The 16,929-nt window shown below is 39.3% G+C and overlaps 1 protein-coding gene across 1 annotated transcript; it reads right to left on the reverse strand.

Annotated features, from left to right (window-relative positions):
- Positions 1-13,298, reverse strand: LOC142938819 (myosin heavy chain, fast skeletal muscle-like). Its single transcript, XM_076082228.1, has 39 exons — positions 13,092-13,298; positions 12,873-13,016; positions 12,619-12,775; positions 12,498-12,525; positions 12,307-12,409; positions 12,122-12,214; positions 11,968-12,031; positions 11,788-11,886; positions 11,596-11,699; positions 11,338-11,476; positions 11,122-11,240; positions 9,605-9,754; positions 9,346-9,516; positions 8,960-9,260; positions 8,758-8,828; positions 8,591-8,678; positions 8,374-8,491; positions 8,165-8,288; positions 7,320-7,456; positions 6,981-7,236; positions 6,654-6,896; positions 6,393-6,569; positions 6,161-6,306; positions 5,976-6,066; positions 5,487-5,876; positions 5,258-5,384; positions 5,050-5,168; positions 4,765-4,961; positions 4,295-4,478; positions 4,018-4,183; positions 3,776-3,900; positions 3,358-3,666; positions 3,061-3,264; positions 2,829-2,954; positions 2,574-2,744; positions 2,381-2,485; positions 2,186-2,281; positions 306-437; positions 1-107 (listed from the first exon to the last, which is right to left on the reverse strand). The coding sequence occupies exons 1-39, from the start codon at positions 13,296-13,298 to the stop codon at positions 87-89; spliced, it is 5,802 nt and encodes a 1,933-aa protein (XP_075938343.1). The 3' UTR covers positions 1-86.
- Between the last annotated feature and the right edge of the window lie 3,631 nt (positions 13,299-16,929).

Below are 16,929 nucleotides of genomic sequence, written 5' to 3' on the forward strand. Positions count from 1 at the left end.
TTTCAGATCAACAACTAAACCTTTATTGTTTCAGCATGAATTATATCATATTTTATGATTCAACACAATGAAACATTCAATATGCTTTATTCAGCTACTTCTTTTCCCTGTAAAAAACAAATAAATGGTTTGTGTGAGTTTTAATAAACTTAAGGGGACAAACATTTTGATCAGTTCATTTTATAGTCTTTGAATTTAAGGTCAATATAATACTGTAAATAATCTGCTCTAACATATTGAGAGATATATCAAAGAATGATGATTAACATTTTGGTGATTTTTCACTAAACTGACATATAGTTTACCTTGCCAGAGTCACGGCTCTTTGCTCTCAGCTTGTTGACCTGGGACTCTGCAATGTCAGCACGCTCCTCAGCCTCCTCCAGCTCATGCTGGACCTTCCTGCACTTGGACAGATGGACATTGGCCTGCTCCTCCTGGAATACAAGAAAAATACAGCATACATAAAAAATATATATATAAATGTTTAAAAAGGTCAAATGTCTAGTGTACATGAAATAATTATAATAGCAGTGGTGGGCCGTCAGCGCCTGCAAGGCCTTCTCTGCCTGCCTAAACAGAATCACAAAGTTATAGCTATTTTATAATTTAATATTTTTTCTTAAATACACGACATGTATTGTAATTTATAAAAATATTTTTCCCATTATCTTATTTTCTCATTGCACAGCTACTGTCTTCCTCAGTTGCTCTGCTTCCAGTACAGCTTGTTTTAAGTAGAGCTTTCATCCAATCAGATTTCACCTCTGTGTCTCTAGGTAAGAAGAGAGGCAGAGGCCTGCAGAGTCTCAGGTGCATCCAGTGCAGATTAAAGTGAATGGGGACGATATTGTTGATTGTCATCGTGTTCAACCAATCAGATCTTTAGTTTGACATGTTGGGCGTATTCTTTGACGTGCCAGAGCCTGCTAGCTGGCCTACAACTACGTCAGCATTACGTGCAGCTCAGTTTCCATGTGCAGCTCTGCAGTGAGGTGCAGCATGTGCTGTGATTGGTCAGTGGGCGAGCAGGTGACTATCGTGAAACAAAATTTAAAATAGCCATCAGAGGCTTAGTCGGAGTAGTGAGAGTTCAAATTGAAAGATATGGAAGAAATTATGACATTTTTAGCATTTTGCTTGGTGTAGATTATTTGTTTTTTTTTACCGAGCTTTGTTTTTTAACACTCAATGGCTGAAGGAGGAGAAACGGATTTGTGAGTTGGGATTTAACTGGGATGAAAGTCTTTGTCAACAAAGAAAGGAGCATGGAGTTTGGTAAGTCAACTGCGTTTGTTTTTTTACATCTAATATCTGAATGGCCCTTGAGTGTGTAGCAGAATGCATGTTGCTGCTGTTGTTTTCCCATTAAGCTAGTTAGCATAGCCTCCCAGAACACTTGCGGAGCCCCAGCTGTTTTTTGTTGTGTTTTTTTTTGTTCCGGTTCTGTTGTCTCCTACATCAGTGATTCTCAACTGGTGGGTCGCGGACCCGTTTTCAGTGGGCCTTTGCCTGACAAAAGAAAATAAAAAAATCTTGTGCTTTTATTTTAGAGGGATATTTTTTATGCAGCGGAATTATTCCAGCATTTACGGCACTTGTTCAGCGGTGCAGGAAAAACACCGACCAATTTGTTGTAAATCACATCACGTGATGCAGCTCAGCCAATCAAATATGGGCATTCTGACAAATTTCCTGGGGCTGAGACGAGGAAAGAGATACCAGAGCAGTACAACTATTATGCGAGTTGTGAAAGTAAAATGATAAGACAGTCTCCAAAAGAGAAAATAAGTCGAGGCTTGTCATTAAGGGGTGATGGTGAGTCCCGCAGCCAGACCAGTTGAGAACCACTGTCCTACATGAGCGCAGAAAACATTATATTTCCCACAATTCAAGCTTCTGCATTTTCCAAATGCACTAGTATTATTCAAACGTATTATTCGGTTTGTAAACCCCGTACCGAACGGTTTAATACGAATACATATATAGTCACAGACTATATATAGTCACAGACTATATATATGACTACAAACAAATAATAACTGTAGCTGTGGCACCATCATGAGGTTGTAAGGTGACATTTCAGCTGCAGGACAGCAGTGAAGGGCCAGGAATAAAATGCACGGCCCGCCACTGTATAATTGTATTACGTTTGCATTGTTTAAAATAAATATGTTATCCTTACCGCTTCCTCAGACTGCCTCTTGTAGGCCTTCACCTTGAGTTGCAACTTGTCAACCAGATCCTGCAGCCTGGAGCCATTTTTCTTGTCCTCTTCAGTCTGTAATAGACAATGTAGATGTGCAAGTTAAAATGTCTTTGATGGTAAGTATATTGGATAATTTTGTCCTGTACATTTTAACTATCAAAGTGACTGTACCTGATAGGTGAGCTCCTTCACTCTCCTCTCATATTTGCGGACACCCTTAACAGCATCTACTCCACGTCTCTGCTCAGCCTCAACCTCTGTCTCCAGCTCACGCACCTTCAAAACACAATAAGAAAATAAGTAAGTTTCCATATTGTTTCAATGTCTTGCTTCAGCTTTGTAAACCTTAACATGACTTTCTTACCCTAGACTCAAGTTTCTGGAGCTGCTTCTTGCCACCCTTCATGGCCAGGTTCTCAGCCTCATCCAGGCGGTGCTGCAGGTCCTTGACACCAACCTCCAGGTTCTTCTTCATCCTCTCCAGGTGAGAACTAGTGTCCTGCTCCTTCTTCAGCTCTTCAGCCATCATAGCAGCCTAGGGGAGACAGCATAAGATGTTATTTAGCAATATCTTTAAAAAACACATTGGAGTAAAAGTAAGAACACAATTTAAACCCACATCAGTGATGGCCTTCTTGGCCTTCTCCTCTGCATTCCTTGCTTCCTGAACAGTGTCATCCACTTCACCCTGGACCTGGACCAGATCAGTTTCAAGCTTCTTCTTGGTGTTCATGAGGCTTGTGTTCTAAAAGATAAAAATATTTTCTCAGTTAAATCATCACATGTCTCATTTTTACATTATAGTAAATCTCATCATTGAATTATTGAAGAAATGAAAGGAGTTTGTTCACCTGAGAGTGCAGAAGTCCAACACGCTCACTGGCGTCCACCAGCTCCTGCTCTGCCATTTTCCGGCATCTCTCTGTTTGCTCCAGAGCAGCTCTAAGTTCCTCAATTTCAGCTACCATGAGACCGTTCCTGCGATCCACCATGGCAGCTTGTTCCTTGAAGTCTTCCTGGGCTCTAACAGCATCGTCAAGGTGCAGTTGTGCATCCTAGTGAAAAAATGTCATGAAAATATTCCCATGAATGCCAAAATGTCCCTGTACTGACCGTAGACTGTGGAACAACTCTGTGTCTTACAATACCTTAAACTGTGCCTGCACATTCCTCAGCTGCTTCTGGGACTCAGCAGCCTGGCGATTGGCGTGGCTCAGCTGGACCTCCATCTCATTCAGGTCTCCCTCCATCTTCTTCTTGATCCTCAGGGCATCGTTCCTGCTCCTGACCTCAGAGTCCAGAGTGCTCTGCATTGAGTCAATCACTCTCTGGCTGTTCCTCTTGATCTGCTCCATCTCCTCATCTTTCTCTGCCAGCTTCCTGTCCACCTCACCCTTGATCTGGTTGAGCTCCAACTGGACACGCAGGATCTTAGACTCTTCGTGTTCCAGAGTTCCCTGACGATATCAAAGAATGAAATATTCATCACTGCCTTCAATCCATTTATGCTTTTTTTTACTATTTGCAATTTTTTTCAGAAGTTCTCTCCAGGAAAAAAATATGTACCTCAGCCTCTTCAAGAGCTGTCTGGATCTCACACTTCTCTGTCTCCACCTGCTTCTTGGACTTCTCCAGCTCATGGATGCTCTTGCCAGTCTCACCTATCTGTTCAGTCAGATCTGAGATCTCCTCTGCAGATAGATACATTTGTTTAATATTGTTAAGCCTTGAAGTGTACATATAAATACTGTATTCTAACACATACACGTGTTGAATACAATGAACATTTTACATTATGTTGAACTCACGTTGCAGGTTCTTGTTTTCACGCTTCATGGTTTCCAGGTGATCCAGAGCTTCCTCATAAGAGTTCTTCATCTTGAACAGCTCAGTGCTGAGAGAACGAGCCTCCTTCTGTGCTCCCTCAAGCTCTGCCTGACCCTCCTCATACTTCTGTTTCCACTCTGCCAACACCTGAATAGCACAATTACTACAGTTCAGTTGGTTGTGTAGCACTATAAAGACAAATATATATATCTATGTTATAGTTGGTATGGCTTGGCCACACAAAGTAAACAATGCTACCTTGTCAAAGTTCCTCTGCTTCTTGTCAAGGTTGGCTGCGAGACTGTTGGCCCTCTCCACATCAATCATGAGGTCCTCCACCTCACTCTGGAGCCTCTGTTTGGTTTTCTCAAGAGAAGCACATTTGGAATTCACTGCCTCAATCTGCTCCTCAGCCTCCTGAAGGCGCTGGGCAAGCTTTTTCCTGTTTGAAAAAGAATTTGTCGCTCAGTGAAATACAAATCGTTACAAAAACCTTTTTCCAGATATGTATGAAATACAAACAAATGCATCATCTGAGACCTTGGATAAACATATGAAAGCAGTGCTGTAATCTAAAATGTTTGCCGCAAAATATGATATTAACTGCATGTAAAATATATAAATGCATTTAAATTCAATTATTGATACAAGTAATGCAGTTGCCAGTTAAGAATCCCTAAAATGCTAAACTTCTGAATTGGCTATCCAATTGTTTGAATGTTACTCACTTGGATTCCTCAAGCTCCTCAGTGCGCTGAATAGCATCAGTCTCATACTTAGATCTCCACTGAGCCACCTCACTGTTGGCCTTGGACATTCCACGCTGCAGCTCAGCCTTGGCCTCCTGCTCCTCCTCAAACTGCTCTCTCAGCAGATCACAGTCATGGCGAGCTGATTGCAGTCCATGGGCAAGAGCATTCTTGGCCTGTTTATAAAAATGATTCATGAATTTACAAAATTTCTAAATTCCAACTCGGATAATTCCAATGTACACTTACTTAATGGTTTCTTACCTTAGCCTCCTCTTCAGTCTGTCTCTTCAGCTCTTCAATCTGCTGTGTGAAGGCCTGTTTGCCTCTGGTCAGCTGGGAGACAAGCGATTCTTTCTCTTCAATTTGACGGCTGAACTCACCTTGTGTGAAAAATGTCATGATACATTAGTTCATCTTACGTTTCTCAATAACATGCACAACAAAACTTTCAATGATAACTTGTAGATACCATTTTCTGTCAGGAGACGGGCTTTCTGTGAACTTGTGTCATTGATCTGACGAACATTTTCATCATTTTTGGTCTTCAGTTCGCTATATTGGTCCTCAAGAGTACGGCACATCTTTTCAAGATTTCCCTAATGAGTAAAAGAGAGATGAGATCATTGATCAGATTTCATTCATAATATTACATGCTATATTATCGACATTACTAAAATAGCATGTAATGCATTGTGTACCTTTGCTTTAGCCACAGCCTCCATGTTGCTGGAGAGGTCATCGATCTCCATCTTGTATTCACTCTTTTCCTTCTCAAGCTTCTGCTTAACACGCTGAAGGTTGTCAATCTGCTCTCCCAGCTCAGCAACGCTGTCAGCCTGCTTCTTGCGAAGAGCAGCGGCAGTGGCTTCATGCTGCAGAGTGGACTCCTCAAGGTCTCGACGGAGCTTCTGGAACTCAGCCTCACGCTTCTTGTTCATCTCAATCTGAGCAGAGGTGGCACCACCAGCCTCCTCCAGCCTCTCACTGATCTCCTCAAGTTCCCTGGAGAGGTCAGCTCTCTGCTTCTCCACCTTGGCACGAGCAGCACGCTCAGCCTCAATCTCTTCTTCCAGTTCCTCAATGCGGGCCTGTTGAATGTAGGTGTAATTTCTTTCAGTAAACTTTCACTTTTGATACACACATTAGGAAATGGGTGCAGTAATGTTTTCTGTAACAAAATATGTCACCTGAAGCTCCTTGATCTTCTTCTGAAGCTGAGCACCCATTGACTGCTCATCTTCAATCTTGCTAAGGAGCTGACTGGTTTCAAAGTCCTTCCTGTGAGAATTAAAGATAAAATACATATAGTTCATGCAGTTGACATTCTTTTTCAAAAGAATGGTTGTTGTACAAACTCAAAAAAGTACATTACTTTTTAATTTTCTCATCAGACTGCTGCTTTTCATTCTCAAGGTCCATAATGGTTTCCTGAGCCAGTTTCAGATCACCCTCGAGCTTCCTCTTGGCTCTCTCAAGGTCCATTCGCAGCTTCTTCTCTTGCTCCAGAGAACCCTCAAGCTGAAGAAATAATATTTGTTCACATTGTAATCATCACGACCAAGAACAATTTTGCTTCTTCAATCACGGTGTATTTGTAAACTTACATCGTCCACTTGCTGCTCAAGCTTGGTCTTGGACTTGGTCAGAGTGTTGACTTTGTCTTCTTCCGCCTGCAGGTCATCAAGAGTCTGCTGATGAGCCTCCTGAAGGGCTTTCTTTTCCTTGGTCAACTTAGCAAGGCTCTCATCCTGAGAGGCCATCTCCTCGGTCAGGTTCTTGACCTAAGTGTGCAAGAAAGATCTCGTGAATAAGCGCTAATCATTATCATTTTACTTGATATGATGGTCAGATTATTATTTACAAACCTTGTTCTCAGTGGCATGTTTCTCCTTCTCCACTTTGGCCAAGGTAAGCTCCAGGTCATCAATATCCTTCTTGAGCTCAGAGCATTCATCCTCCAGCTTTCTCTTTTTGGCAGTGAGCTCAGCGTTGATTTCCTCTTCATCCTCCAGTCTCTCACTTGTCTCTTTGAATTTGGCCTCCATCTGAATCTTGCCCTTGATAAGACCCTCACATCTCTCCTCAGCATCTGAGAGATTATCTCCTTCCTAATCCATTTAATGCAAATAGATGTCAGAACACCAACAATGAACAACATGAAAAAGCACAACTGTCTGTTGATGTGTACTCACAGATGCTATTTGCAGCTGCAGATCATTTTTCTCCTGCAGAAGGGAAACCATCTTTTCCTCCAGCTCCTTCTTCTTGGACAGGGCAGCAGCCAAGTCAGTTTTCATCTTATCATAGTTCTCCTTCATGTTTGCCAGCTCCTTCTCAGTTTCAGCAGTCTTCAGCAGAGGCTTGATCTTGTAGTACACCTTCATCCATGGCCAGTGTTTCACATTCATGAATGAGCGGATATTGTACTGGATGGAATAGACGGCTTCCCTGCAGACAAGAAGTAGCTGTTATGGACAATGTTGTTTGTGATTTTTCATACCATCATTCAGAATGAGTTATTTTCAACATGCCTCCTCTCAGTCATCTTCACAAACTCCTTTCTCATGACGTAACCACGGGCCAAAGCTTGAGTCATTGTGACCAGTGATGCCAGTTTTTCATCTCTCATCTCCTCAAGGGTACCCAGCAGACCGGCCTTGAAGAACACCTAAACAAACAACAAATAAATGACAGGTAGGATGAACTGAGGAAGTGAATACTTCACATCATCTAAAACTCAGCATGGTCTGTCTGCAACGACCACTTCTGTAATGGTTGATTGAATAAATACAACAATTACTTATTTTCTTTACCTAACCTGTGTCGGATGCATTTTTCACTGACACGTTCATATGCTGTCATTTTTATCTATGCAGCTGTCCCAGAATCGCAGCTAAAAAATGTGTTATCTGCTGTCATCTACTAACAGCTAACAACTAATGAAATGTCCTCCTGCTGACATGAGAAGACCCGCTCTGCCTGAGTCCACGCTCAATTGAGTTTTTCATTTGCGAAGATGACTGCGGTTTACTGCAACAACAGGACGCCTTTAGTCTCTAACCCTGTTCGTATATGATCATTGCTGTAATGTTTGATTGAAGAGTCCAAACTGACGCAATTGTTGATCACTTGTGGCCACTACCGGCAGGTTAACAGTAGTGAGGAGAAACCACTGGAACCATGACCTCGGTCCTTGAGCATACAGTCATAAATTAGCATTAAAAAAACATTAGGCTGATGGGTCCAGCAGAATGCGAGATTAGCCGTAGACAGACAGACAAAAGATGCAAACAACAATCATACTACATACTGAACTAAACAACTTAACCTCCTTGGTAATTATTATTCCGTTAAATAAGGAAAGGAAAGTGCTTACCTTGGTGTGTCCAAATTTGTACTCATCATGTGGGACATCAATTGACCCAAGCAGCTTCTCTGAAGCCTTCTTGTTGTCCATGAACTGGCCGTCGGGGATGACACTGGCATTCAGCACCTTGTACCTTTAATGAGAGAGTTAATGGTCATTTTGTGACCTTTTTATTTCAATGGTCCACATTAACATTCTATGAAAATATCCATTGATACCTCTGCTTGAAGTCAGCATAGATAATTCTGCTGGGGAAACCTTTCCTGCAGATTCTGATACCCTCCAGCACACCGTTACACCTGAGCTGGTGGATGACCAGGAAGTTCTCCATCAGACCTGGAAAAAAGACATTTTTTAATCTTTAGAACTATGTGAACCATACCAAAAAAAGCAAACCACTCCTCAAAGACTCTTGAGATTATGTTCTCTATGTACCTGGAGTCTTTGACTCATTGGGAATCAAGCAGCGCACAAAGTGAGGATGGGTGGCCCTCAAGTTAGTCATCAGCTTGCCCAAGTTCTCCTGTAGATCCAGATATAACAATTGTGAGTTTGAATATAAACTAAGATATATAAGATACGTTTGCAATGTCAAACCTTACCCTAAACTGTGAAGACACAGTCTGCATAGAACCACCCTTCTTCTTGCCTCCCTTCTTGCTGCCACCAACCTCTGTTGATAATTTGAAGTAGACATATTTTTTTAGAACGACATAAAATTTACTTGAACACATGCTACAGTTCAAAATATACAGTATCTATAACATTAAAATGTGTTTTGGTTCACTGTAGCTACTATCATACCTTCAACTACAGGTGGATACAGAATAGGCAGCAGTTTCACATTGGATTTCTGGTAGAGCTGAATGACAGACTCATTCAATGGATCCTTGTTCTTGTCCAGCCAGCCACCGATATTGTAGTCCACGGTACCAGCATAGTGCACCAGGGAGAAGTGGGCCTCAGCCTTGCCTTTGGCGGGCTTTGGCTTTTCAAATGCTTTGTTTTTGCCAAGATGCTGGTCATACAGCTTGTTCTTGAAGGATGTGTCTGTTGCCTTGGGGAACATGCACTCCTCTTCAAGGATGGAGAAGATGCCCATGGGCTTGAAAAAAGTGGGAAGAAGTTTGTCATTAAGTGATACATTAAGTCAAATTAAGGAAAATGATATCATAGAATTAATTGATTACCCTTTCAATCAGCTCGATGCAGGCAGCCAAGTCCATGCCAAAGTCAATGAACTCCCAGATAATACCCTCCTTCTTGTACTCCTCTTGCTCCAGGACAAACATGGTGTGATTGAAGAACTGTTGCAGTTTCTCATTGGTGAAGTTGATGCACAGTTGCTCCAATGTGTTGAACTGAAAGGACACATAACCTCTTTCTGTTAATAAGAATGATTATGTCATTAAAAGCATTGGCTGCTGAATTTTTGGAATTTAAGCTCACGTCAAAGATTTCAAACCCAGCGATATCCAGGACACCAATGTAGTACTGCCTTGCTTGTTTAGTGTCCAACATCTGGTTGATACGGATGACCATCCACAAGAACATCTTCTCATAGATAGACTTGGCCAGGGCAGGCACTGAGTTACCCACCTGAATGAAATAACGATGTGATTTGATAAATTAACCGTTTTGTAAAATAATAGATAATTGGTGTTCTTGTATTGCAGGGGTCTCAAACTCATCTTCACTCTAGGCCACATCAGCATCACGGTCGCCCTCAAAGGGCCGGTTGTAAATGTAAGACTGTGTAAATGTAACTACTCCTAACATATTGGTAAATAACTGTCTCTGCATTTGCTTATTGTTTATTCAAGTGTAAAAATATTGTACATGCAGATATATAAATGTAAAAATATATATTTTTATATTTTTATATTTTTATATTTTTATATTTTTATATTTTTATATTTTTATATTTTTATATTTTTATATTTTTATATTTTTAAATTAAAATTAAAATTAAAATTAAAATTAAATTAAATTTCTTTTTTTTTTAATTAAATATTTAAGCACATTTCTGTTATTATAAGTTAAATCCTTTTAATTTAGGGTTAGGAAACCCACATTCCTCTATCAAGGATCAAACTATTAAAGAAAATAGCAAAGACAAATATCAAACACAAGTTATTACAATAACTTTGTTCAAAGCTTAAAATCCTTTCAAGGGTGCGATTTCACAATCCCACATGAAGTATTTCATGTGTTGTAAAGACACATGAAAAGATGTTTAAAGTAGTCTTCCATGTACTCACAATACATTTCGATGTAACATGTACATTAACCAGCCAAAGAGCTGCTTCTATGACTGTGTGTAATAATTATGACTTTCTATCTCATAACTTCGACTTTCCAGCTCATAATATTGACTTTCTATCATAATTTTGACTTTCTATCATAATCTTGACTTTCTATCTCAGAATTATATTATGACTTTCTATCTCATAATTTGGACTATGGGGATATTTTTATTATCAAGTCTAACTTTTAATAAATTATTATTATTATTATTATTTTTTTACTTTTTTTTTTTTTTCTGGCAAATTCGCGGGCCACATAAAATGATGTGGCGGGCCGGATTCGGCCCGCGGGCCTTGAGTTTGAGACCCCTGTTATATAGTCATTCTAATGAGATATATGACACAAAAAAAATCCTAAATGAAAAAAATGCATCTAAGATTCAATTCAATTCATTTTTTATAGCCTACAATCACAAATTTGCCTCGGAGGGCTTTACAATTTGTACACATATGACATCCTCTGTAGGGACCCTCACATCGATACAGGACCCCCCCCCCTAGATTCAGCATTCAATAGATACAACTTTAAGTAGTAACATTGTACACTTACATGGCTTTTATTGTATCGAGTGAACCCTGTAATACATTATTTTAGTAGAACTAATATAACTAATATTTTTTCAAATAGTAGGATATTGAATATGGATAATTCATGTTTACCTGAGGTACAGTCTGTCCCTTGGTGACATACTCATTTCCGACCTTCACTCTGGGATAGCACAGAGCTTTCAGCATGTCAGCGGAGTTCAGACCCAGCAAGTAAGCAACCTTGTCAGCCTCTGGAAATAATTCAGTGATTTCCATCATTATTTGAACAGAAACCAGTGTGATTAGGAACTCTATTTATCTTAATACAGTTGTTCCCAAGCTACTCACCCTCTGTGCCATCAGGCTCAGCCTGCTCCTCACGCTGTTTTTGTTTGAACTTCATGCTACCATGGTGGAGCACTGCACCAGTCATCTTGTAGATGCTCATCTTCTCTTCATTTGTAAAGCCCAGGATATCAATAGCATTCTGAATTCAAATGATGTGTCCACACAAAACATAATCACTTTAGAAAATGCACTTAAAAGAGCAGTTTTGCATGTATTGCACTAAATATATTTCAATAGTTTGACGTGAAGATCACTCACATCAGTGGCTTCCAGCTCAACTTTGTCATCAATGCTGGCCACAGCGATCTGACCCATGCTGCACATGGGGAAGTCGTAGGGGTTGGTTGTGAGGAGTGCCAAATCTGGTGATCAAAAAAGGTTGAAAATGTCAATAATTTAGTATCATATGAAAACAGTAGGTGAAATGTAGCAACATCTCAATCTGTTTACCAAGCAGCTCAGGTTTGTGGCCGGTCATCATCTGGAAGAAGATGTGGTAGCCTCTTTCAGCAGGAAGCTGAAATGTCACTCTTGACTTCTCCAGCAGATCTACAAATATTGTTTATAAGTCACAGCTAGGCCAATTTTCAATTTTAGTCATTTGTATGTACAAGGAGTATTATTACTTACATGTCTCAATATCAGCACTAGCCAGTTTGCCAGATGCGTGGAAATGGATTCTGATGAATTTACCCTGTTTGGAACAAAGAGATTCTTAATGTCCCTCTACATGGACAATCAGTTACAAGGCCTCTCACATGTGTAGAAATTGTTTCATACTTACAAAGCGAGAAGAGTTGTCATTCCTCACAGTTTTGGCATTACCGTAGGCCTCCAGCAGGGGATTGGCTGCAATAATCTGATCCTCCAGTGACCCCTATAATCCAGTATTAGAAGCGATATCAGAAAATTACTTTGGAAAATGTTCCATTGGTAAAGAACCCTGAATTGTAATCATCAGGAACATACCTTTGATGTGTCCCTCTTCTTCCCTTCTCCACCAACTGAGATTGTTGCAAAGTACTGGATGACACGCTTGGTGTTCACAGTCTTTCCAGCACCAGATTCTCCACTAGGCATAGACACAGACTTATAATAATTTGATCAAGATATTTGACTATCTTCAACAAAGTCAACAATTGTAAATGAACCAAACTTACGTGATCAAGACTGACTGGTTCTCCCTATCTGTTAAATAAGAAACAAAAGAATGAACTATGTTTCACTGCAACAGAAACCTCATACAGTGATATCCTCTACATTGTTGTGATAATGACTTACCAGTAAGCATGAACTGATAAGCGTTGTCAGAGACAGAGAAGATGTGGGGTGGAGCCTCCATACGCTTCTTGCCTCTATAGGCAGCTACACATTCACCATCGTACACTGGGAGCCACTTGTAGGGGTTCACAGTGGCACAGAACAGTCCAGAGTAGGTCTGAAAGTTATCATAGAGATTCAACAGTTAACATTATGTTTCCTAAAAGTAAAGTCATTTTCAATAGTTCTCGTTCTCCTTAGATAGATTGTCTTACGTAGATCATCCATGCTGCATAACGCTCTTTGAGGTTATACAGCACAGCAGCTTCATTGAGATGGGTCATCATGGCCATGTCCTCAATCTTGTCATACTTGGGAGGATTCATTGGAGTGACATCATCTTCTTTAACTGTCTTCTCCTGAAACATGACATTTGTCACAATGAGAACTGATCATATTGAATTCCCAGTTGGCTCTGACTTTATGATACCAACCTCCTGAGTATCCAGGACTTTGACTGTGACTTTGGCACCATCTTTCTTGATGATTGTTGCCTTCAAGTACAGCTCCTTGACATCGGTCACATAGCAGGCACTCTTGGCATCAAATGGTGCGCTTTGAGCCTCTAATCTCTCCCTCTCTGGCTTACGTAGGTAAGCGGCAGCTTTGCCATACGTGGCCATCTCCGCGTCTGTACTCATGGTGGCGGCTTATGTCTGTTAGATAATTACAAAGGAACTGCAAGTTTACTTCTCCGAGGTAATAATATATATGAGTAATCATATTAATCTTTGTTAAAACAAATGTCTTCAAGTCATTTGACTGAACAAAACAGAATTACCAAGTTCAATTAAATGGTCAACATATTTCTTTCAAATTGATTTCACCTTTGCTAATTACAAATAGTTTTCCATACTGAGTTGATAGCGATTAGATTAACACTAACCTGCTTTTTTGACAAAATTGGATGACTTTGCAACTGAATGAAATGTTTCACATATCATACATACAAATTAGTATAATGAAAGATGTTCATACCTGACCCCCTCTATATGAAAATGCTGATATATATTCCACAGTCCTGTTGGGAACATATATATTTTCAGTTATTAATGCAGGTTTGTAAAGATTTGTTCAACAAAAAGTATTGTCTCAAATATTTAATACATTCTCTAAAATATGTAGAACATATGCTTACCACAAGCTGTAGTCTCCAAGAGTCTTCTACCACTACCCTGCTCTGTGTTGGTCGACCCCTTTTATTGAACTTGTCTTGCTTACGTAGCATTGGTTAAATATGGACACATGCCAAATGTGGAGTGTGCTCCCGGCATCGATTGAAGGATTGGATTTCAGCCAGTGAGGCCAGTCACACATATCATTTCAATTATTAAGAGAAATGAGAGGGGTATATATGGAGCAGTTTTTTTAGATTAGATTTACATTAATATTACATTTACATTTTCATATCAGGCATTTCTAAATGGACCCTGACCATGTCCCATTGATTAACTATATAACACCACAGAATACTTTTCAGTCCAAATTTCAGTTGTCTGTCTGATGCACAGATGATGGAACAGATATGCTTACATTTTAATCTATACGGATATCTACAAAAGTCGCGTAGCATCTCGCATTTCACTTGTCCTTTATGTGTGTACCTATAACCCTGAGGAACTTTATAGGCTTCGAACGTAAATTCTTTCACTTCAAAGTGTTACTTTTTTGGTTGCAACATAGCCCAAGTAGACGTTCATCATTATTATTCATCCCTGTTGAAGTAACCCCATCAAAGTGTGATTCTTATACTTAAGAAGTGTATTAAACATTGTTTTCCAGAACATTTTAGGAGCTGTAGGATAAACATTGGTGGTGTTCCTGAGCTGTTCCCATATTTAGCCAGAATTATCATTTCCCATCAGCCAAAATTCACAGAGACGGGATAGCCCTATTTGTGTAGTCGATAATAGAGGACGATATCTTGCATTCTAAACTTATTTAATCAGAGAGATGATAAGGATAGGGAACAAAAATAGGACAACAATTTTATGTGCAAACATGAGCAACACGTTCAATTATGGTTTAGCTCTACCTCACAAAACAAAAGGGGAAAACATCCAACGGGGGTGAATACTTATGCAAGGCACTGTAAATTTAAATATGTTGCTCAGGGGAAACAATGTGGTGAAAATTACAGTCATCTCCTGTTAGACCATTACATTGTTAAAACAGCACTTGAGCCAGAATGGGCTTTTCATTTGCCTTCTTTCCCTGTTCAAGAAAAATTTCAAGAAGTTGGTACATGTAGGTGAGGATTTTTCAACCTTTTCGTTTAATCCCATTTTTAGGTCCCATAATTGTCATAACTCCAGCGGTTCCAGATCTGTCAAGCTTGTGAGCTGAGCACAGCATTTAATCCTCAAGAGCATGATAGGGAGCTCTTGCTGCTCCCGCATTATGTTCTAATAGGCCTTCCCTCTCAGCTAACTACCAGATCTTTCAGCCTGGCAATGTTTTTCATCAGTTTTTGATATTACGTGAATTTGCATGTCTTAATGTTTTTAGCGTTTTCCGGTTTGATTTATTTTGTGTTTTGAATATCTATGTAAACAAACACACTTTAGTTTATGAATGTACTTCTTGCCACTCTTCTCAGCCTCATCCAGGCAGTGCTGCAGGTCGTCAGCAAAAACTTCCAGGATGTGATGATTCACTTTAATCATCACACGACTGATGGGAATATATTATTTGATTTGTGAATTAGTCAAGGAATGTTTGCATGCACTCACTAGCATCATCAGCTGCTCAAAGACTTCGCAACCTCTCTCTGTCTATTTCAGAGGATCCCTTAGATCCTCAATTTCTGCCACCTGTTGACTGACTCTACTCATAGTGGGGGGTTACTTATGTGTGTTAATTCCACTTTTATGCTAAGGTAATGTAATTGATCTGTACTTTCATCCTGTGTGGAATTAGTTAATATTTGTTGTGCATGCCTAACCTAAGTTTTTGTAGGTAAAATAGTAAATAATGAATATCAACATGTTGAATTATTATAACATATTGCTCTATTACATCATGTTGTATAACAGTACTGTACATTTGTCAGTAAAGGCACATCCTCAATTTGTGATAATCCCCACTTACAATATAGGATAAACATGTATTCTAATCTATCTCACAGGTTGTTTAATTTGTTTGATTAAAAAATACTAAATGGAGAAAAAAACTTCAAAATTAAATTATTTCAGCAGTACTGTTTATATAAATAGTTTCACAAGAAATAAATACTGGAAAATTGCTGCTATTTTTGTTTAGTGTAAGAGATATGTCTGCTTTTCACACTCATATGTCAAGCTATTAACATTTCTACTGACTCTGCAGACATAGCTTCAACTCCATTTGTGGCTCCTTGCAGTGCATATTGAATGTCAACCTCATTCCATTTGTTGAGCAATAACATTTTTAAATGTCACGGGCAATAGTGTTGAACTTGCAGTGTGAAAAACACTCTAAATTGTCACCAAAAAAAGTGACATGGTTTTGTAGTTTGCAATCTGAAAAAAACCTTGTTATTAAGAATGATTTAAATTCCGAATTTAATTTTCTTTGAAAATAATGTGTCCCCAAGTCATTCACTTCACACTTCCAACCAATTAATATTTATCTTTGAATATATGTTTGAATGTATGTGCCTGCACACTGTTTTTGAGGAGGGTCTGGTTCATATATACTGTATATATATATATACATATTTGATTTAATATATAGTGACAACATTTGTTGATTTTATGAACAAGTGCGGCTGACTGCTCTCTGATCAGAGCCAAATATGAGTATGCAAAATTTATCAGGCTGTCTAGTACTTCCTGTGGCTTCCATAAATAGCCCGCAAGTGAGAGCCCGTCTTAGATTATGCAATTAATGTATCTATTACTGTTCCTGTTGTCCAGGTTAGGATTAAAGTGACTTAAGTGACACTTTTGTTTGTTTCCTTGTCAGCTGCCAATACCACCTTCACCTCAAATATTAAGGACGTTTCTAGGATTTTTGGTCACTGGTTGGCTAAAAACTTTGTAAGTTACAATTGCTACAGTGATCCCATCTCAAGAGGCTTTAACAATGTCAAATGTTGTATAAATTATGAACAGTTTATTTTATTTTGCTCCAACAAAATCAGTTGGTGTTAGTTAACGACTGTAAAAATCTTGGTTACCCTTAAAGATTATTTGGAAGATTTTCATGCCCTAAGAATAAAAATGTATTATCCAAATCTCACATCAACTTCCTTTCATGGGAAACAAAGTGATACAAGTATTACAGACAGAA

Source organism: Anarhichas minor, unplaced genomic scaffold (assembly GCF_050575085.1).
Source record: "Anarhichas minor isolate MPS153535 unplaced genomic scaffold, ASM5057508v1 ptg000090l, whole genome shotgun sequence".
In the NCBI taxonomy this organism is placed as follows: domain Eukaryota; kingdom Metazoa; phylum Chordata; class Actinopteri; order Perciformes; family Anarhichadidae; genus Anarhichas; species Anarhichas minor.

What these genes read in the sequence shown, in the direction of transcription:
- LOC142938819 (XM_076082228.1), bottom strand. Translation starts at nt 13,298, where the DNA reads ATGAGTACAGACGCGGAGATGGCCACGTATGGCAAAGCTGCCGCTTAC. An exon ending in AGAAGAGGGACACATCAAAG is followed by an intron (nt 12,215 to 12,306) that starts GTATGTTCCTGA and finishes ACTGGATTATAG; the next exon opens with GGGTCACTGGAGGATCAGAT. An exon ending in CTGGGTTTGAAATCTTTGAC is followed by an intron (nt 9,517 to 9,604) that starts GTGAGCTTAAAT and finishes GTGTCCTTTCAG; the next exon opens with TTCAACACATTGGAGCAACT.